General features: G+C 33.9%; 2 protein-coding genes across 12 annotated transcripts in view; one reads left to right on the top strand and one right to left on the bottom strand.

Annotated features, from left to right (window-relative positions):
* Nucleotides 1–18,446, top strand: part of LOC119076470 — a 103,029-nt gene extending 84,583 nt beyond the window's left edge. For 6 of the 11 annotated variants that reach the window (XM_037183240.1, XM_037183246.1, XM_037183241.1 and 3 more), the window contains 9 exons: nucleotides 1,027–1,202; nucleotides 2,128–2,293; nucleotides 2,829–2,928; nucleotides 3,118–3,381; nucleotides 9,117–9,317; nucleotides 10,143–10,335; nucleotides 11,879–11,963; nucleotides 16,380–16,418; nucleotides 16,727–18,446. In XM_037183240.1, coding sequence (XP_037039135.1) covers nucleotides 1,027–1,202; nucleotides 2,128–2,293; nucleotides 2,829–2,928; nucleotides 3,118–3,381; nucleotides 9,117–9,317; nucleotides 10,143–10,335; nucleotides 11,879–11,963; nucleotides 16,380–16,413 — 1,219 coding nt within the window. In that variant the 3' untranslated portion in view covers nucleotides 16,414–16,418; nucleotides 16,727–18,446. Of the gene's footprint in view, nucleotides 1–1,026; nucleotides 1,203–2,127; nucleotides 2,294–2,828; nucleotides 2,929–3,117; nucleotides 3,382–9,116; nucleotides 9,318–10,142; nucleotides 10,336–11,878; nucleotides 11,964–12,153; nucleotides 12,711–16,379; nucleotides 16,419–16,726 lie in introns of all 11 variants that reach the window. The other 5 variants (XR_005087630.1, XR_005087628.1, XR_005087629.1 and 2 more) reach the window with 5 other exon arrangements.
* The window catches only part of LOC119076463 (pseudouridine-metabolizing bifunctional protein C1861.05), a 181,049-nt gene that overhangs the window by 149,785 nt on the left and 8,000 nt on the right, over nucleotides 1–23,264 (bottom strand). The window lies entirely within an intron of this gene.

Genomic DNA, 23,264 nt, shown 5'->3' with positions numbered 1-23,264 from the left:
AAAAAAATCGCCAAAGTGTGAAGAAACGCCAATTATATGCCATTTTTGGTTTTGGCGTTTTTTCACGCTTTGGCAACTTTTCTTGTCGTTTCTTCACACTTTGGCGATTTTTCTGGCGTTTCTTCACACTTTGGCAATTTTTTTTTGTGATTATAAAAATTCTCAAAAACTCATAATACGACAAGAAAAATTGCTAAAGTGTGAAAAAAGGACAAGAAAAATCGCCAAAGTGTGAAGAAACGACAAAATGTGAAGAAACACCAAAAAAATTTTTTGGCGATTTCACTTTGGCGATACTTCACGGGTATAATCTATCGGTAGTCAATCAATTGTGCGTTTTCTTTATTATTGCTAGAAAGTGCGCTGAATTTTAATAAATTCGCAATAGTTATTTGTTTACATAGGTGAGAAAATAGGAAATTTCGTTCTAGTTAGACTTTACTATTTCTCTCATATGTGAACACAACGTTTTTTATGTGGACGAAGTGTGATTTACCGTTTTTATCAATGAGTGAGAAAATCATTGATGACCATACCATTTTGGTAAACATAAACAATGTGACAGTTCAAGTGTGAAATGCTCTTTTTTCTTTACATTAGAAACTTTTCTCACTAGAAGTGTCATTCGACCAATCGGCAGTTCAATCGGCAATTTTTCCATTGTCCAATGAGGGTAGCAAATAAGTTAGGTCACACCGCACATATCAAAAAGTTATTTATCACCTAGCTTAAAAAAGTAGGAAATTTCATTTCGAGGTAGAAAACGAAATTTCCTACCTTTTCCCGATGTTAACACAACGTTTTTCACGCCAAAGGCTTCCGAAATTTTATCCGAGGTGAGAAAATGACTATTTTCTCGCCTATGCATTGTGAACTATGATTTTCTTTCAAACAAACTGTATGTACCGTCTTCAAAGCAGCGATGACACAATATTTTTTAAAGTAATTCCTTCTAAACCTATTACATCAATGTTTCTAAAATTAAAAATAGATTCAATTCGACTGTAACAATTGAAAATGTTTCAGGTATTACAGACTGTGGATATATACTTGCAACGCTGTGCTGTTAATGGCGGTCATTGTATTTTGTGGCGTTGCTGGTAAAGTACTTTTAGCCGATTACAAACGTCTTCTAGTCAATGGTTTAAATTTAGGTCAACCTAGTTTTATTTATGCTTATCTAGCGCTGCTAGTGCAATCAGGTAAATACAAGTGGTTTTATTATTGAGTTTATAACACTGTCGTAATGTAAATAATGTATGCTGTAAATCGAACAATTTTCCCTTTGTCTTGTTGGGTAGTTTTGTAATTGATACTGCTATGACCACGTTAAAAATCCAACTTTCGTATATGAGCCGTTACTATTGTTCTTCTCCGCTTCTCTATCATCTTCTTTCATTTCTATGTTATTTCAAATGACATTTGAGAGATATCAGAGAAACGGAGAAGGAACAGCTTATATACGAAGGTGGAATTTTTTATGTGTGCAAAACAGTATAATGCTGTCCAATTAGCGTATCCCTTCAAAAAATCTTTGTTTATTTTTTTTTAGTGTAAAGGCCTCTCCAAAAACAATTTTTACCATCAAAGCTCGTAATTACTTATTCCCTCAGTGGTCGAGTGGCCACTTTGCTTTGGAATATAGTAGTTTGTTTACTTAGAAGAGAAAATAGGAAATTCTAACAAGAGCGACGGTTGTCGTCAGAGTGACGTTCGTGACCAGAGCAAAGCCGAGGGCCTCAATTTCGCTCGAGTCGGAATTTCCTATTTTTTCCAAGAGGTGAACACAACCATTTTTTATATGTGCGAGGTGTGATGTACTGATTTTCTACACGAAACAAAAAAGATCGATTCTCCAACCATTTTTGAAAACAAAGTGAGAAAAGCTCTATTTTATCCCCACGGTAGAGAAAGTGCTGTACTTTTCTCATTTTCATCCCTTTTAAGGGGAGAAAATAAGGTAAATCACACAGCACATACGAAAAATAAAGATCGGAAAGATAACAAAAAATACTGCCAACTTAGACTTAGAAATTTCCATCTCTGCCCCACAAATTGTTCAGCCTTCCTCAATTGAATTGTTATCAAGGATGGTACGAGAAAAATGTTGCATCTATTTATTTCCAGGTTTCCTACAGCTGATAGGGTGTCTCGGTGCCTTACGATTATCTGAGAAATTATTAAATGCTTATTGGATGCTGTTATTGGTTCTGCTAATCGGCGATGCTATACTAGGTGTATTTTGGATGTTTAAATTCGAAAAAATCATGCAAGGACTACAACCAATGTTGAGGTAAGAATTAGCAAATGGTTGGGAGATGAAAGTGAAAAACGTGTGCAAAAAAGTTTCGAAAAATCAAACGAAAGTCATCACCCCGAGATTCAAGAAACATTTGAGCGTCAAAAGACAATTTACTTAGACAAAGTACTTCCACAGAATAGAGTTTGAGGACTGTGGATGCTTAAACAGAGATATCGAAAGAAGTTACTCGTTCAAGTAAAATTTTAAAATAAATGCAATCAAAACCAGACGAATCTTTCCAATTTCATTGAACAATGGTAATAAAACGAGATGTTCATTGTCAAAAAGTATGAGTTACTGAGCTCAAACTAAAACAATGATTCCTCTTTTAACGTGTCACGGTTGAATTTCGTCCATTCTCTGTGCATATTGAAATTTCAAACTTTTGCAATAAATTTTCGGATAATTAAATGAACTCATTCAATGAAGCACCATGAGCCAACAAACAATATCCTGCCAAAAATATCTCTCTATGTAAATAGACTCGACGGAAAGTTTATGGAAATTATTACAATTTTCTTTTCAGATATCGTCTGACGACGGAGTACGGATACTCAATAGAATTCAGTGAATTATGGGACAGACTTCAAAACGAAGGCCGATGTTGTGGAATAACTGGACCACAAGTGAGTACAAAATGGAATTTTGTTTTATCGTTTGGCAGTGGCATTGCGAAATTTAGCAAAAGTTTTCCCATTTTCAACTCGAAACTAAAACTATTTATAGTCAAACCACAATGCCGTTAAATTTGATAAAAATTTGATTGAAAAATTAAAAAATCTTTTTTGTTTTCATCTTCTTTCCCATATGAATAGGACTTCACATCAACAGCGAATCGATCATATCCAACATCGTGTTGTTCGCCCGACATAACGGATCAAATATCGATAACCAGACGTCCATTAGCTTCAGCTGTGGTCATACGAAACGATGACTTGTCGTCATCGGTAAATAGTTTAAGTGCACAAATAAAAAATAATATTAGCGAAATGACTGATGCATCGTGGAGTCATGTGTTGACGGATAGTAGTAAAGAAGAAACACGAACGGTGGCTGTGTGTCGAGCGATTTATCCGCAGGTAATTTTTTATTTTAACCTAATGAATGCATATTTGACGATATTTTCCTTTTATTAAATGGTTTTGGGTATTTTGCAACATCGGTAATGCCTCGTTAAATGCCCACAGGTTTAACACCTCCAATAAGTGTCAATTTTTAGGAAATTTGAGAATTTTCATGAAATTGTAAAATTTTCAGGAAATTTGAGAATTTTCATGAAATTTTAGAATTTTCATGAAATTTTAGAATTTTCATGAAATTGTAGAATTTTCATGAAATTGTAGAACTTTCATGAAATTGTAGAACGTCCATGGGATTGGAAGAATTTCCATAAATTTGGAGAACTTCCATAAATTTGGAGAACTTCCATAAATTTGGAGAATTTCGATGAAATTGGATTTTTTTCAAAAAATTTGGGATTATTCATAAAACTAGAGAATTTTCATGAAATTGGAGAATTTGCATAGAATTAGAGAGTTTCCATAAAATTGTAGAATTTTTAAGAAATTGGGAAGTTTCCATGGAATTGGATAATTTCCATAAATTAGGAGAATTTTCATGAAATTAGAGAATTTACATAAATTTGAAGAATTTTCAATATATTCGACCTGCCTCCAGTAGATGTTATAACAACATTAACATCCAATTTTATGATGCAGATGCAGGCAAGATTCACCGGTACGAAATGCATTTATTTGTCCATAAATTCAGACAACTAACAACCGTAAAATAGGAAAAAAAATCAATTCATTAATGTCAATAATGTCATTGCCATATAAATTACCTGTGCCATTGCCGTGGTGCACTTGTTGCGTTTTTGACAGAGTCGATCTATGAATTCTAAATTATAAAACATTAAGCCGCATGTTGAACAAGCACATTGAATAAATTGGCACGATAAATGTACATTTCTTGATACATAATAATCGGATGATTCACGACGCCATAATAATAATCGTAGAAATATCATCGAGAGCGTTATTTTACGAGTTCGTACCTATGTTAAACGTTTCGAAATCGTATCTTGTCTCATCTATATTAAACTGACTGCGCGGATGTACAATATAATTAAAATCATAATTTAATTCAGTTAATTGATGTTGACGGCATGTTTATATCGGAATATAAATTTGGTTTGGAAAACTTAATCGAGATTCGCGAAATAGATTTCAGTCATTGTGGTGATAGTCGAGGGGCATTGGATTGACAATGTTACGGTCAACAAGTTCAAATTGCATACAATTTTTAAACGAGAAGCTTGTGCAGAATCAGCAACAGCTGATCACCATCTGATCAGCAAACATACTATATTTGTATAAAATCAACGCAATTCAAGCAAAAGTGGTACTCTAAATAGGGTACTGAAGGGCTTCATACAAACGTTTACACTGTAAAAAGAGTGGGGATAAAATTTCATACAAAATAGTACTCTTTTTGGCAGCTGTCATTAATAGCACTTTTGCTTGAAGTTTGTTGATAATATACAATCAAAACACATTCTAAACAACGAGTTTACCACAGTCATACGTGTTATGTGCGCCCATAGATGACCTGAACGTATGAATGTACTCTATGTAGTTTGCCTTTGAATTGCTTTCGATACAAATACATTGTCTTTGTCGACCAGCTGGAGATGTTCAGCTGTTGCTGATTCTGCACAAGCTTTACGTTTATTAACTGTAGTATTTCTTGATTTGATGATGATGTAAAATCGATCACATTGAGTCAAATTAAGGGAATTAAATTCTCAAAATTTATCCAGCTTCCAGCCGTACCATTGAAAATAAAATAGCACGGTATTTCGGTAATAGTGCGGCAGTCTTGCCAGCTCCAGAGAGAGAAAGATCTCTGATATCATAAAGCCTCGTCGGGTAGAGCAGTAATATGGCATAGGTTTTAAATCGTGTCTTTATAAAGGATTGCACATAGGTTCTCTATGTCTCGATCTAACAGTTGCAAGTTTGAATTTAAAATTTCCAATGAACAAACTTTCTACAAATTGGGATTGTGTTGCTACAACTTAACCAATGCTGGTAATAATCTATTACGCAGGCATGGTATAATGTACCGTACAGTGTACATATACTTTTTATACGATTCCCAATTTGTGTGCGTCTAATGGAATCGTTAAGTTTAGCAGAGCATTTAAGTGTTTCGTGTTTATTTATAGATAACATTCCACTTACTCTCTTTTTTCTCTGATAAAATGGACCATCTCTTCGTTACTTTAATTAATTAAACGTTTCGACTTTGCCGCATCGTTTCTTGAATGTGCTTACGTGGAGTAAGTACATTAAAAATTGATTGATTATTTATGCGGTGTTGCACGGAGAATTGGCATCGAAACATTTTGTTTTATTTATAGGATATCTTCCGATAATATTCTTGAACATAATATTGAAATGACTTGGCATCTTATCTTGTAATACTTTCTCCACATGCTCTTCGTGTTCCGATGGAGAAGAAAAAAACACCCAAGAGATTGAACATTTTTAGAAGGTTTCTCGTGACAAATTTTGTTTCAATGAAACTTTTAGAGAACTAAATGAATTTGAAATACAATTTCCTGATCGTCGAAAGTCATAAGTGTTCAGCAACGTTTATAGGCTGATCTTACTGATCTTACTGAAACGTCAATAAATGAACTAACTAACTAACTATCCGATAAAAGTCGCAAAATGCTTTATACTTTTCAGCCTTATAGTGGTAACAAAATTCTCTTGAGTTGCTTGAGTGCCTAGAAGAGTTGTTATAACCAAAACCAAGTTGTTCATTAAATAAAAACTATTTAGACTTAATCGAAAGAGGATAAAAAACTTAAAAAATTATAGATCACTTCGCGGTTGTTGATACAAGCCACACAAGGCCAAAATAACTGGAAAGAGTGAAGTTGGTTGTGTGTTCTTCCACCAACACTTGACACAGTGAAGTTATTCATTGTCACAAATATTTGAACTTATGGTTAGGTTATATTAGACAGAGGAAATCGGGTGTCACATTAAGAAAGACTGTTCCCAAAATCGAGTTCTCAGACGACGAATGTTCGATAAATTGGAGGTTGGAAGACCTGACATAATTTTTTAGGCTAAAGAAGATACTTCCTTGAATTAGACTCTAGATATTGTAGATTTTGGTTTGTTTTCAGAACAATTCCTGTGTTAAAATGTGCATTTTGTGTTATAACATGGAAGTTGTGGTGATACAAGGGATCTTTCGATCTTTGTGTCAGGTGCCAATCTACTTTTCCAAGTTGAGATCCTCAAGATTTCTTAATGTACATTAGGAAATTCACGGAGATGCTATACGTACTTTTTAGACCTTGAAGTACTAGATTTGGCATTTACACATCGTGCACCAGATTCATCTAAATTCAGTAATGCGAGGCCAATACATGCTAAGTACATTTTTCTCGACATTTGAATCTAAAAAAGTTTGTTCTTTTCTTGATATTTCACCATAAACGAACAATAGATTTCCTTCTCTGAATATTCAAGCACAGTGAAACATGTTATGCAAATTATCTACAAACCAGTCATTTGTGAATGAGAAAATACCATTCGTTTGACTTCATGCTCATATAAACTAAAATATCCGATTTCTCAGACAAATAATTACGTCTTACAGCTATATGTTGTCGTAAACACACCCGATTCTATAAAATCCACAAATAAACTTTCTTTCATTCAGAAATCATTTTGACTGCAACCGAAGGAAAATGTGAAAAAACGATAGAATAACTTGACATTATCTTTAGCATATAATTGGATTTTCATTAATTAGCAAAAACTGTAACTACCGGCAAAAATAAATAATTAACCCATTGAACAGCAACACTACAGCTGCATACCGTTCGGAGTTCTCAGAAACTTAATAAAATGCACAGTGAATAACAGTTAAGTCATAAGAAACAATTATTACCATTACAGAATCTTCGTTGAAGAACTCTTATCTCGAAAGTTTAAAAACTTAAAAAGAAGCAAATTAATGAAGTTTCGTGCTTACCGCGCTCTGGTACTTAGTAATGATTAAGAATTTTAGATGAATTGTGCACTCTTCAAACTACTCTCGTCTAGCTCTTTGTTTTTCGCTTCTTTTTTTAGCTTTGGATGCACAATATGGAGTACCCAACTCGGGAAAAATGCATAGTGAATTAGTATATTGTATGATGACGGTGTTGAGTTGAGACAAATGCTCTCATTGTTTTTAATTCTCGATACTTCGTTATAATAAATTATGTTGTGTGTACTATATAGGTTCTATTTAAGAACGCTCACCCCTTGGCAATTTTCTAGCCTACATTTTTGCGCAAAAATATTCGTTTTTTGATGATTTCTCTGAACCAAAATCTTTTTTTGAAAAAGTTAAACCATTAAAGCATGCAAAAATGTGTTACTTTTAAGAGAAAAATTGGTTTGTGGACGATAACGTAAGCCACTTTGAGAAACCTTCGCACATGTGTAAATCTATGTGTTTTGCAAAGGTTTCTCCAAGTGGGTTAAGTTATCGACCACAAACCAATTTTTCCCTTAAACGTAACACACTTTTGCATGCTTTAATGGTTTTACTTCTTAAAAAAAATAATTGGTTCAGAGAAATCATCAAAAAACGAATATTTTTGCGCACAAATGTAGGCTAGAAAATTGCCAAGTGGTGAGCGCTCTTAATGGAAGTTCTATTCAGAGATGATATTGAACGACCAAACAACTGTTGTCTATGCAAAATTTCACTTTCAATAAATGAATAATCCTCCTGCGTGACCTTTGATAACTTTTCATTGATTAAAGGTAACGTCTGTACAGTGTACACACTTGACATTCAGTCGTAATCCTAAGTAATTGGGTACGGTCAGGTACTATTTTTGAGAAATCATTTCCCCTTATCTCTTAAATTCTACCACATTTTTCGAAATTTTCCCAAAAATATTTTTTGTGAAAATTCTAAAAAATTTAAGTTATTGATGGAAAATCTGGGAAAACCTGGGATAATGATGGAAAATTGATGAAAATATGGGAAAACGATTGCACAAAAAATAATCCCTGGGTACGGCTTTTTCAACCCTTTCGACGCAGAACATTATTCTAAGCAAAAAGTTTTTGCCCGCACTGAGGTCGTTTGGATCCGCGATGAGAAAAAATTTGTTTGAGCTGCCCGGTAGCTAGAACTCTATATATTTATGGTCACATTTTTGATCAATAAAATGTCTTAAAACAGCGTACAATCGAAGATATGGGTCCGCCATTTCCCATTTGGTAAATTATTTAAAAGATGGTAGTTAAGACCTTTCTTAAAAAAAGATCGGTGCATTTTGGAGCCATACCGTAGAACAATTTTTTTGCTTAGAATCATGCTTTGCATCGATTAAAAATTACTATCCAGATAAGCTCTAACATAATTGTCTGGGGTAACGTCTACAGTCCTATCAAAGTATCTGCTCTCGAAAATATGTTGAAGTTTTAATATATCAACGAAATATTAGACGTACACAGCAGGGGCTTTGTCAGACAGTTTCTATGTTTAGCGACAACAATTAATAGATTGTAGGTATGTGCTGGGTACGTGTGAGTCTGAGTATTTACCAGTATCAATAACGTAATTGTTACAGTACATGAATGTGTATAGTGTACACGTCTTGGTATGAAATGTGGCAATGTATAGACGAAGCCTAATTTAATATTCCAATTAAAATTTTTCTTTTATTTTTCGTACGTACACAAGTCTATCCAATTTGTATCGCCTTTTATCCTTTCGTTTACAGGGTTGCTACGAGAAAATTGTTAGCTGGTTACGTAGCACAGCCGATATACTGTTCGTACTCGGCTACTGTGTAATTGCCTTCCTTAAATTATCCTTTTTGGGAATTTTACGATACGAAATTAAAGAAATGATACAGAAAATAAAATTGCTACAGACTGAAATGGCGTCCGCGATATTAGGCCAAGAAGCTGAACAACAACAGGTACTTTTTTTTTATTCTTTAGATTAGATTAATTATGGGTGCATTTCATTACGTGTATACAGACCAATTTGTTCAATTGTTTTAATTATGTTGATTGCGTTGTGAATTTTGAGGCGCGTGTTTCTGTTTACTGAATAACATTTCTTGTATTTCTACATTGAGGCCAATGGCTTGTCGGCATTGTCTGAGTGGAAATTTAAATGAAGAATGACCGAGAGAATTATTGTGTAAAATCATCTGTCTACAATGTAGACTCTACATACAGTGCATATATTGGGTACACTCACTCGGGCATTAAACAAGCAACTCCATATTTACAATGCAAGCGAAGCGAGTGGTTCCAAATTGACCTCGGTAGAGTAATATGAACATTTTCGAAGGAATGTTTACCACCAAATCATTGAACTTTAGCTCCATTTCTTTATATTTGCATGATCCTAAGTTACTAAGAAACACAACAAGGGTGTTTTGGTGAAGCCAAAAAAATGATTTTCGACGGAAAATCCAAAGATTTTTTGGCTTTCATTCGAAATTTGTCCTTACTCGACTATAGTGACGAACCTACAATATTATAAATAATGACACCGTACGCCACAATATTGTCAAAAAAAATTTAGAGAAAGAAATTCGCTCCAGTTGATCGTTTGCAATTGTCCCCTCGAATCTTTACTCTAAAGACTACAAACGCGAAAGAAACCTATAACAGATTTACAGGAGAACAAAAGAAAAATTTGAATTTGGTCGACTACACGTCGTTGAAATGTCCTGCTGGAGTATTATTATCTTTAATCTAAATCGAAAATATTTTTTTTTGTGAAAAAACAGAATTGTATTTTGCTCCAAATACCCACAACATCGATAAATGGTGGCATTCACGCTGAACCGAAGGTGGGCAATCGAGATCGAGAACGAAATCGAATGGGTTCCGGAGAAAGTGAACGTGAATCTCTGCTAATACACGAAAATACTCCAAAGTATATCCGACAAAAGTCTCTGCATGTGTGTGCCGAACAAGCAGGTGATTAATTAATTTAAAAACAAAAATGAACCGCCTATCAAAATATTAGAATTTAGAATCAGTTGTATTGTTCTGAGATACAGAGATTCTAGCTTAATTTTGTTGTTTGTAAGCTGGTAAAATTTCGTTTAACCGTAACTAACAGAATCGTGTAAAATGCTGCATGAAAAATACTTGTAAAATCGACAATCGTTCACAGCTTACAGAATAGAGTAAACAGGTTAGTTACGAGGTTACAGGTTACAGGTTACAACCGAGTCAAGGATATGCATAGTTTATGCAACGTCTATCATCTTATTTAAATAAATACTTATTTAAGTACTCTTGGTCAGTTCAAATACATTTGGACGCGGCACTGCTATTTCGATTAAACTTTGCAAGTATTTAACAAATTGTTGAACGATGCTGATTTCGTGAAGCACTTTACACGAACTTTTTCGGAACATCGAATTATTTATGGCATGTAATTAAAGTGATAGCTATTTAATAAGAAATGATCACAAGAAAATAGGAAATGATCACTAGAAAAAGAGAAATGATCACAATTTTTTTATGATAGCAATAAAAATAGAATTTGATCACCAAAAAATAAGAATTTGATCACTAAATATATGCAATTTTACCACTAACATATGATCGTCTCGAAATAAGAAATGATCTACAATTATACGAATTTGATTACAAAAAATAAAGAAATGATCGTGCAAAATAAAAAATTTGATTGCAAGAAATAAGGATATGCTATCTATTATTCTGTTTGATTATTAGACGATGCAAGAGAAAAAAAAATTAACACCTAAGTTACCAACACCGTTCCGGCGCCCGGCTCGCATTGCGGCCCTCCGCTTCGCTACGGGGCAATGGGCCGGATCGCTCGGCGTGTTAAAACGCTTTTTATGTGCAATGAATTACACAGACTAATTATTAGACGATGCTAGAGAAAAAAAATTAACTCCTAAGTTACCAACACCGTTCCGGCGCCCGGCTCGCATTGCGGCCCTCCGCTTCGCTCCGGGGCAATGGGCCGGATCGCTCGGCGTGTTAAAACGCTTTTTATGTGTATTCGTTCGGACTTTTAGTGATCAAATTCTTTACTTTTAGTGATCAAATTCTTTATTTTTAGTGATCACATTTGATTTAGCGGGTGGTAGGTACTACTTGTGATCACTTCTTATTTTAGGTTGATAGAATCTTATTTCGTAGTGTTATATTTGAAAAACTGGTTGTGATCACATTCTTATTTTCCTGCAATCATTTTTATTTTCAAGTGATCAATTCTTATTTTAGATTTATCGCTTTTATTTCTTCCCATTATTTATGTGTCAGAAGAACTAGCTAGCAGAGCCTATTTTCGGGAAAACATTTTCTCGAATTTTTCCAAATTTTTCCAAACATTTTTTTGGTGAAATTAGGGAAAATGTGGGAAAACGTAAGAAAATTTGTGAAAACGTAAGAAAATTTGTGAAAACGTTTTCCGAAAATTAGTCCCTGGGAGTATGTGAATTGATCTTTACCATTTTATCTTTCACATGCATTCAACCAGAAGACACAAGCGGAGCCTCCAAGACAATAAACGGAAATAATAACTACGAGTTATCTGAATTCGATGCAAAGGCACCAACATACAGGTATTCCAATATTTTTTTTTTTGATTTTTCTTCTTAAAACAGACAAAAAGAAAATTGTTTTTCAACAGAAACAAATGATGAATTTTCAATAAAAACGAATTCCTATAAATATTTCTACTTTCTTTTATATAAATAAATATAATTTAGTGTTTCGTAAACCGTATAAAATATGCTTCTGAAATCTTTCTAGAAAATCTAAATGGCCATCCTTATGAGAAATGCAGGCTTACATAGCTAGAGCACGCAGCGAGTCCGAGCATATCCTATGTACAGAAATATTCTAAAATCCAATAATTAAAAAGAAAAGAAAAAAAACAAACCAATCAATCAATCATCCCACCCACACAAATTTATTTATATTTTAAATGTAAAAACCAAGAACAAAAGAGAAGAATTACGTGCGAAATATAAATAAACACATTAACGACAACCACTTCCATCCAAAAAACAAAAAAATATTTTTTTTTTCTTTTAATTACCTGGCATTTGCATGTATATAATCCTCGGAAAAAGGGGAACAAAAATATCGCAAAAAAACCACCTCTTGTACAGACACAGCCATATGATACACACTTTTGAAGTAGATTTACCAGCACAACCCATTCAGAATGAATTTGAAATTAAAGAAGAAATGAAAAAAAAAAGTTCAATGAAAATTAAACACACAACCATCCACATTATAATCATGGCACATATTTATATACACCATTATCCGATGCCTAAAATACTGTTCAGTGTTAACGAAATGTATGTATATGTTTTCTAATTTCCTATGATTTTCCTTCATCCATTTCATTATAGACCAATTTCAAATTCCATTTTTCATTATAAAACAGCGGAAGCTAAATCATTTAATGTTACGATTTTTGCGATTATTTCAACAATGAGTTCGGAAATGAACATTTTTCCATACAGGAACTTTACAAGTTCGGACAAGATTCTTTAACACTTTAGTTGCCTAAAATATCTTTTTTGGACCGTACTTGAGAACTGTGAATGATCTTTTATGTCAGTCAGATTTTGTGAACTTTCATTTAGTTCAAAAAATATCAGGGACAATTTCAGTTAGAAACGTTTTCCTGTATTTTCTTGAATTTTCCCAAATTTTTCATTATTTTCCTAAATTTTACCTAAAAATGTTTTTGGAAAATTTTGGAATAAAAATGGAAAATTCGAGAAAATTCAAGGAAATGTGGGAAAAGGTTTCCCAGAAGTAGCTTCCAAATTTTAGTGAATTTCAGTTCGAAGCTTTAACTTACAGTGCTAGTTCTATTGAATTCTATAGTTTCAATTTTATTCAATTTTATAAAAGGATAGAGAAGTTGAAGAGAAACAAGCACAAGCGTAACATTATTACGATTTAGCACGAGCTGTGATCTTTATTTTTACATTTGAAGAATTAATTTTGCATTTTCGATTTTAACGTTTCCGTCCTATTTACTTTAGATGTTCTAGAATGTATAACTAACCTAACTACTAGTTCTACGCATAATGAAAAGTTTCGTTTGAAGCCATAGGACATCACCACACGTGACATAATAACCCGAAACAAAAAAAGAGGAAGAATCCCGATTAAAAATAAAATCAGAAAGTGGTCTCAGTGGTCGCAAAAAGAATTATTTTGCGACCGATTGTTACGTTTCGTTTCAAATTTTATTTTTACTCGGCGAATAATTAAAAAAAAAGTTCGGGAGATTGAAACAGTTTGTTGCATGTTTGTGGTGCACATTTTCGATGCTGTTTGTGTGATGAACTTTCAAATAAAATTGAAAAGATTGGAAAACACTTTAATTTAGATTTTTGTTAAGGGGATATTGTTGTTGCCGGTGTCATAGTCAGTATGAGATGATTACATGCCTCGCTTCTGGATGTTTTCGGAATTTTATGTCTTAACTGCGTCATCGGCTTATGTCAAAGTTAATTGAGCATCCAGACCGCAGTTCGGCCTGTTGTACCGAATTCAATGTACTTTGACAGCAGCCGATAACGCACCCTAGAAATTTTACATCAAAAATACAATAAGAGGCGGTAAGATCTCAAACCGACAATGTCATCTGCCCTTGAGTGATTTTTCCGTTTGATATTTTTAGAACCTAGTCACCCAAACGTGGTTTTTGAATGAAAAATAATTTCCATCTAGTTTGAAGATACAACCTAATTGTATCGAATTTTGAGCTATGCCTGTAACAGCACACTTCTCTTCACAACTATCCTGTGATACTTCGTCGAATCTCAGAATATACATTCCCACATTTTAGAAACATTTGACTAGCTACACTCCTACACCGTTTCTATAGCATATGACTAAATATGTCTGTTACCTAAATGACATCCAGGTTGTAGGTAGCAACTTTATTAACACTGAAGTAGGCACACTTACGTGCCACAAAATTTATAATTATATTTAACGCCCGATTAACCAGGACTGTACAGATACACACACCACCTTTGATGATTTTGCAAATAAAAAATTAAACGATAATCAGGAACGATAATCATCACAATAAGCGACGTTTTTGTATGAATATCAGCCACAAAATCATCAAATGTGGTGTGTGGTAGTATCTTCATCTATATGATCTTCCCATGTATAGAGCCTTGAATATAGTGTTTATCATAGAACAACTGTCAAAAAGGTGCGTTAGAATGTTAGAATTTTGAATTTTAGGGCGCACTTATGGTGTGAATAACTAAGAATTAGGAAAAAGTGGAAAGTGAAGGAAGGGGGATCTAGTGCCAACAAAAAGCCATTTGATTACGTAGCTACAATTTGGTCTCCTCTGCTGTAGTGCAATAGATAAATCCGTGATGGGTCATTTGCCCCTGATTTTTTTTCTATAGAAAATGGAGTCTAGTTTACGGTGTAAGTCCTGTTACAGCGTAGGTGCGCTTAAAATTCAACCACTTAAAATGGACCAATTTAACGGTGACCTTAAACAATGAACGTGAAAATGGTCCGCTTTTAAAACTTTTTAATGAAATTTAAAGTTAAAAGTTTTGAAAATCTGAATCGAATTACAAACAATCTAACCGTGACCAAATAGTTAAATTGCGAATTAAATAGTTTGTTGTTCGAATCGAATTTTTATAACTTTTTCAGCTTAAAATTAATTTTTCTAACAAAAAGTTTTGCAGTCAGAAAGGTAATACGATAGGAGAGGGGATTTTTTTAAGTGCAAACACACATAAAATTCTCTGCCGGCATAAGTTCCACTGCTGAACGGCAATTAGCGCGATAAAACGGAGCATAAAAGAATTCACAAAATTAAATTGCGAACAAAAGTTGATCCTAACAAGCGTTTTATATCTCTCTGGAACATGAGTAAAAGTGGAAAGAAACGTTAAAATAGAAATAAAACCACACTCGTATTTGATTAAATACATTATGTAAATTGCATTTGTTCCCCGACATTAGTGAGGACGACTTCATTCGGTGAAGTTTTTTGTGGGTGAAGAATTGATTTTGCATTTTACGAAGCCCGACATTAACTTCTGATAATATTTGTCTGGGATGGAAACTTGCGTGCAAACCGCTATTTCAGTTTGTTTTACATAGCGACTGAAACTTCTATATCGCTAATCTAGTTGGTAATTTGAAATTCGATTGTCTAGACACAGACTGAGTTCGTTGAATGTTTTTTCTTATTTCCGATGAAATTTATTGAGAACTGGAAAGGTGGAATTCATTTCATTGGGACGCAGTATGGTAGCGTACACCTAAATTATATAATACTACAATTTCACGGAAAAAACGTTGTAAAATTTCGTTTGGATCTTCTGGATTAATAATTTCTTAGAGTCAGAGCCTATTTTAATAAATTCAATTTCTGACAATTCTAAAAAATTTAGGAATTCTGACTTATGTTAAAGCCAGGTTAAAGCGTTTACTATTCTACAATGTTTAGAAATCTCGTCCAATACCATCCCAATGTAATTGATTTAGCTGAAATGTACAGCTTCAAAAGACCGTAACAACAACGGAGTGACTTCGATATATCGTCTTTTGGGCCCTGCTCAGATTTGAGTTTTCGACATAATATTTTGAACCTTGTGTGTCATTTCTTTCGGGTTAGTCGGGCTGAGGTTTAAATAATTTAATTTGGGTCGACTCGCTCATCTCTAATCCTAATTGCTTCAAGAGCCACATTTAAAGGAACGGGTTGGTGTAATAGAAAAAAAATCCTCTGAACATTTTCTTGTGAATCAATTTAAATTGCAAAATCATTTCTTCTTACGAAGTTAAATAAAGAAAATTGCAGACAGAAGAATTTAATTAAATACGAACGGAAATGCCTCTTCTCTTTTATTCATCATAAATATTTTTGAACAGCAAAATCATCTCGAGTATAATTCATTTCAAACGAAAATATTTCAATGTTCGAAAATTCATCAATTCACCGATCCTTTCACTTTCAGACTCAACAACGCGCCGACGGTTACCAAGATCTGACTACGGTAAGTTTGATAGAATTCATGTTTTCTCTACAATTTACGTAGCATCTCATCTAAACAAATGCAACAAGAACTATTTTTGGGAAAATGTTTTCCTACAATTCTTAAATGTTTCCTATGTGCAGAATGAGCATCAGCTGGTGCAATTTAGCAATTGTAATTTGTCCAAAATTTTCAAACTTTTCCATTCCGGAAAATTGGGAAAAATTAGAGGAAAAGTTGGAAATAAAAGTTCTCAAAAGTAGTCACTGAGTCTGGTCTTGCGTTCTCAACAAAGTCACAAACTCTATTTTCGTTTTCGCTTTTTTTAGGTATTACTTGGAACAGTTATTCGGCAACCGGTGGAGGCAGTACGGTCGACGTCGCTCCCGAAGAAGTAGAACTCCGCGAAGTGAGCTACACGAGCCGGGCGTAAGATTTTACCAATCCACCGAATATGTTGACGACAGTAACGACTGTGAATGTGAAGACATTTGAACAAACAAAAGATAAAAGAAATTATCTCAACACAACCGAAAAAACAAAAACGGAAAATATTAATAAAAACCAAACAAACGAATTATACAAATGTAAGTAGCCAGACGAGACAATGAACTTTGAAATTTAAAGAAAAGAAAAACAAATTTGCTTTCGGCACAAAGAGAAATGAAATAATTTGAATTGCTTGAATTAACGTAAAACATGAATCAAGGGAAGGATTTGAATTATGTTTAACAAACGACCGTCAAAACTGTGTTTCGGTTAGCCATATAATTCAAGTTTTATTTTGTTCCGGAATTTACAAGACATATAAAACGGGTGTGGCCATACGAATCGTAAATTTGAAATAGTTTTACAATAAAGCATCAGACAGTGTTCAGGTATGGCTGATCTATGGATTTCCTGAATCTTGGGCACTGTCCACTTTAAAAGAAAAAAGGAAATTTTGAAATCAAAAAGCTTCCACAACAAGCAAACACCAACCAAGCTGCATCCAAAAGTCAACGCGTTGTTTCGAAAATTATTTCCTAACCGCGATGACCAGATGAAAAATGCCATTCATGCCACGCTATACGTTAACTCAATGTTTATAACGCAGTGGCTGGCTGACAGAAATATGACCGAGTAAAAAATTCGGATTCTCAATCCAGTTCATGTCACAGACGTGGAAAACATTAGCGTCTTGTAAATTGTGGTCAACGCCGGATATTATCATCTGGCAACTGATCCTTTACGTTCCGCATATTGTACAGTCCAGGTCTTTCTGCGCAGATTTTTTTATTATTCCGGATTTTGATCGGTAGCCCATTCCGCGAGACAAATGGGAATGCGTTAGAATTTATTGGGGTGATGTAAGCCTTGTCTAATCTCGAAAATATGACAGAAGGAACGATATTGATGAGACGGTATTATTGCTACCGTCTATATGATATTATCATCTGTTTACCACTCCCCTGTGAATAATAAGCTCAAGAATTTATTTCCATTTTACAGATTAAGACGATACGCTCACACGAATATTATAAGAGAAAACGAATTCTTTAAGATCTTTAAGATAAATATTTTCATTCTGGGATGGAAACGTTGTGAATGAAGTTAGTGGCAAATAATTCTCATTAAAACGAACGCTATGCAATGATATTCATATCCGCGAAGATTCGCTTAAATTATTGCAACTAACTCAAAACTATACTTAAAATGTCTACAAACATAGCGAAGCTTTAGGGCATGAGACCGCGCATTATTTTCTAGAACTACATCAGCACAAATTCTGCTTTTTAGTGCTTTTGGATTATGCCAACTTCTAACATCTCACCTCTATCGCAATTTTAATGCAAATCATACAGATTTCGACAAGTATCACAAGAGTAATCTACAAATTGCATTACACATTAGTAACTTTTCGCTTGCAGTTGTAAGACTATTATGACTTGGGCTTTAAATAAGTTTTTGGAAGTAGAAGAAGAAAACGAAAAAAACGCACGAAATTACGACAATACTTAAAACTTAATTCAGAAACCATCAAAGCCTCTTCCCCATACCTACAATATTGAAAAGAAAGAAAAAAATGGATTGACACTGAACTGTTTTAACAAAAGAAAAACTTGCTTTTACTTTTATGTTGATATTATGTAACGAGCTTACGATATAGTGCCTACAGAAATTGAAAATTATTGCTTTCCTAATTCCTAAAGAAAAAAAACCGACTAGAAATTTAATGGGAGTATAAAACACTTGGGAAAACCATGTTAAGTAATTGAAACAAAACCAAAATGTAAATGGAACAATTGTCGCCGAATAAAGGGCGAGGAGAGTGACAAAATGCGAAAATTGTATAATAATTGATAGAAAAGCTAAAACAAAACAAAACATATTTATCTCAATATTGATTTAGCAATATGATGAGTATAATAAGGTAAGGTAAAAAAATAAAAAAATTTGATTTTCGATTATATTTTATTTTAATTGTCAGAAAGTTCTTAACGTAGCTTTTTTGGTAATTAAGCTTTAATATAATAAGACGTAACAAGAAATGAAAGAGAAATTAATTAAAAAAATTAAAAAGAAAATAAATTTACAAAAACATTTACAAAATATAAAGTTAAAAAAGAAGTGAAAGTTGAAAAGATTTAAAAAAAACTTAGTTTGAAGCGAATCGATTGTTTAACCAATTTTGCTTTTTTCCCACAAAAAATCAGAATCACCTTAGAACGGGGCCTATTTTATAGAAATTAATTTCTTCAAATTTCGAAAATTACAGAAAATTTTGTACAGTCAAAGGCAGTCAATTTTCAGCATAAATTTGCTTCAGCTGTTTTTCAGCTGATCCACACATACTTGTTCATACGGTTTACTTGTTCATACGGTTGAAGCTGCTACACGCACGCGCACGATAGTGGTAAAACCGTATAAAGACGTATAAACGGTTGTGATTGTTTGTATGGATCAGCTGAAAAACAGCTGAAGCTAATTTATGCTGAAAATTGACTGTCTTTGACTGTAGATAATTTTAGAAACACCCGTAATCTTGCACCCGTAAATACTGTTACTTTCGTATCTAAACTGTTCTTGCCGTTATTCTCCGTTTCACTGGTTTCTGTCATTCCTCATGTTGAAATGACAAATGAGAGAACAGAGAAATGGAGAATAATAGCAAGAACAGTTTAGATACGAAACTGACAGTGGTACGTGTGTAGTTTTTATCCAAGTTATTTCGAATCGACGCAAATCATTATTCTACACAAAAACCTGTTTAGCGGTACATCTCCCTAAAATACTGCGACTTTCTCCAGCCGTTAATGAATGTAGCCATTACGATCGCTTAATACGTTCGGGCGAAATGAATTTTCACAAATTTTAATTCTCGAAAATGAGCACTGGATGAGTTTTAATATAGGGCCAGCAAAACTAACTCAATTGCTTAGGGCAACCTAGCCAACATTTCGAGATTAGTTTAGAATTCCAGAAAGCTGATCTCTACGTTTTCAGAAGGTAGTTGCTGGGTGAGTTAATTTTGCGTTGAGAAAACGAACATCAGTGCATTTGGAGCTATGGAGGAGGCATGCCGTAGAACATACTTTTGATAAGAAACATTTTCTGTGACAACTTTAATTGAATATTAAACATTTTCCGCTTCGAACGTGCCATGATCAAAAAATTTATTATTTATTCAAAGCTAAAAAAGACTGCTCGCACACGGCGCAATCAGTAAAAAAACGATCTTTTCGATCAACAAATATTACAAATAAAAATCATCTGCTCCATTACTTCCTAAAGTTCCAAGAATACATGCCGCATTGCCTCTTTGTATCGCAATAGAAATTTTCTGCAACAGATAATCTTTGGAACGTGGCTCCCCTGATGATCTCTTCATTAATGATCTCTTTCTATTCATTTTTTAATTTCTATAAAATTGGCCCTGTACAAGTGTGGACCTTCAAAAAGTAAAAAGAAGAAAAAAACAATTCTGAATCTTTTGGGATGAATAATGATTTCATCCCATGTATTGTGAATAGGCTCTGAGATCCCCCCTGCATCACATTCGTCAAAAAAATCATGTTCTCCATTGTTGCGAAAATTTAATATCAGAATTACATGCTAGATGACTGAGAAGACATTTTCCTTCTATAATAAATTGGACGGGAAAATTCTAATTCTAGAATCATTTGTACATGAAACACAATGAGGAAAAGAATCGATTGGTAATTGCGGCGAACGTCATTATTTTTGCTTTGACAATTTGCTAAATGAGTCGACGCCGAGTGAAATAATCAATCAAATCGAGTAAAGCGAGTATCCCTGTGATACAATCAATTTGCTGGCAGATTTACATCGCTATAGATATCGTGGTATAAAGTCTTACTTCGCTAGTTTTACGTACACATCTCGTATAAGCTACGGTGAGTGCGGTGATGAACTATTGATCACTTCGGGCAGCATGTCAAATAAAATAATTTTTAAGTTATGTGACTAAGTTAAACAACTGTTTCCACTATAACAGAAACGAACGTTGGAAAAACTGAAAAAGGTAAGAATCTGCAAATGTACTGCATTCCAGTTTAAATCACGTGAACAATATGGTAGAAGTTCCACAGGTAGCCATTTCTAGCTGTGAGATAGAAATATTCGTTTGCTATTTGTAAGGCATAACCATGATACTGTAAAAACCGAACTGTGATGTTCATTCGATACTGTTAGCAATACTTCAGTCATTTGATCATCTGCACTCAACATTTAACTAACTATCCCATCTCTGATGATGCAGATCATGTTCAAATTCGTAAAGATCATTACATCCATATAGTCCTTTGCTTGAGACTCGTGCCGAACTAGTAAATAAAATTGTGTCTCTAAGAAGCGAATCACAACAATTTGTCGGTACAGCCCATACTTCTTTCTCACATTAAAATCGAGCTACGAAAGACTTCTTTCACGACGGTAAAAAAAGGTTAAATAAAATTTAGAAAAATTATTTTTAAAGAAAAAAAAACAATGAAAAACGAATTGCCTCTAGGAACATATTAACAAATCTATATCCCTACCAAAATTACCTACGGTTCAACTAGGTAAAACGGAAAATCTGTTGTACATATGCTTTGCTTCTTTTTTGTATTACAAAACAAATATAGAAAAATTTAATTAATAAAAAAAATGAATTTCATTAATAGATAGCATATTTGCTAAAGATAAATATGGAGCAGATTAAAGAAACAAAAATTTAAAAAAAAGTATTTAAATAAAAACAAAAGTTGTAAATGTAAATGTATCACAGTCAAAAGTTAAATGAATGTTTAAATGTAAAACTCATTTAAAAAATAATAATAAAAGAAAACTAAAAATACAGTCGGCTCAAAATGACAAGCTTTCAACGGAACATAGCCATTTCAATGAGTTATAACATACTACTTAAGTGTTCAGAATAGCGCGAGGCTGTTGACAAACAACTTTCCTTATCGACCAAAGAATTGTTTTAGTTGGGGGTTATGTTTGCTTCTGAAGATAGGTTTGTTCCAAGGTTATTTGAACTGTCAAAGTGTCATCCACAGAGCCATAACTAATACTATTGTTGACCGTTTGTTCGTAAAAGCGTTGAGGTTATGGCTCTGTGGATGTTCTTGTTCGTTCTCGTCTTGTCAAAAATCGTTGTTACCGTATACCATGGAACAAACCTATTACGGTCGGCTGTTTTCGGACCGTCAAAATTCGGTTTTAACCTACACGTACTAAACCAGGAGCTTGTACCGAATTAGCAACAGCTGAACATATCCAGATAGTCGGAAAAGACAATACCTTTGTATTGAAAACAATTTAAAGGCAATCTACAGTGGATATGTATACGTTCAGGTCATCTATGTGTTCACATAACACGTGTGACTGTAATTAACTCGTTGTTTAGAATGTGTTTTGATTGTATATTATACAAGTAAAGTGTGTTTGTAGATCAGCTGGTTATGTTCAGCTGTTGCTGATTCGGCACAAGCTTCTGGTTTAGTGCGTGTATATAGACTGTTATGATCAGAGCGAGAAAACCGAAGACTAGTTATTATAACTTGCCTTGGGGTACTTGTCAAAGTATTTGCTTCTCTTTTCAACGTGGTACGTTGACAGCGAGAGGACAGAAGACCAGTTTAGTTTAACTTGCCTCGGAATACTTGTCAAAATATCTTCTTCTCTTTCATCATAACACTCTATTGACTCTGTTTTGTTTAAAAATCTGACAATCGTGTCTACAACGTGAGAAAGTGCATGAGGATCCTATAATTCTTTGTCTTACTAAAATCTTTGATAACCACTCGAGGAAGTAGAGGAATATCCGACTTTTCCAAGTTCAGTTTCTATTCCCTTAAAAACAAAAAAAAATAGTTTGGAACAGTTCTGATCATTTGCTTTCCTCTGTCCTTAAACCACTAATTTCGAGATTCATCGGACCGCTATTATTCATAGAAGCTAGTGCCCGCATAACCAAAAACTTATCCGCATTCAGCTAGTGTGAATGAGGTGGCCGTTGAAAGCCGTTGAAACATTGAAAATCCAATGAAAGTTTTGAGTAAACTGTACTTAAAGCTAATCTAAATAAAATCGGTGAATTTACTGTGAAGTTAAGGTATTATTTTGATCACAATCTCTGATATTTTTTGTGATTATTTGAACCAACCGTTTCGTTTCCCAATAGTTTTGGCGCAATATTTAAAAATTCACTTGTATGCAGTTTGCAATTTTGTGCCAAATTGAATTGATTGCGAAACGAGTTAATTTTTGTGCAATCCTGGCAGGGGCGGATCCAGCTTTTGTTCTGACTCGGGCGGTTAGAAGACAACAATTTTCTGACCCGGGCGGTTTTTCTTTTTTAGAAAAAATTCCATATAAAAA

The sequence above is a fragment of the Bradysia coprophila genome, unplaced genomic scaffold (assembly GCF_014529535.1).
Source record: "Bradysia coprophila strain Holo2 unplaced genomic scaffold, BU_Bcop_v1 contig_232, whole genome shotgun sequence".
In the NCBI taxonomy this organism is placed as follows: Eukaryota; Metazoa; Arthropoda; class Insecta; order Diptera; family Sciaridae; genus Bradysia; species Bradysia coprophila.
This window is presented reverse-complemented; position numbering and strand designations above follow the sequence as displayed.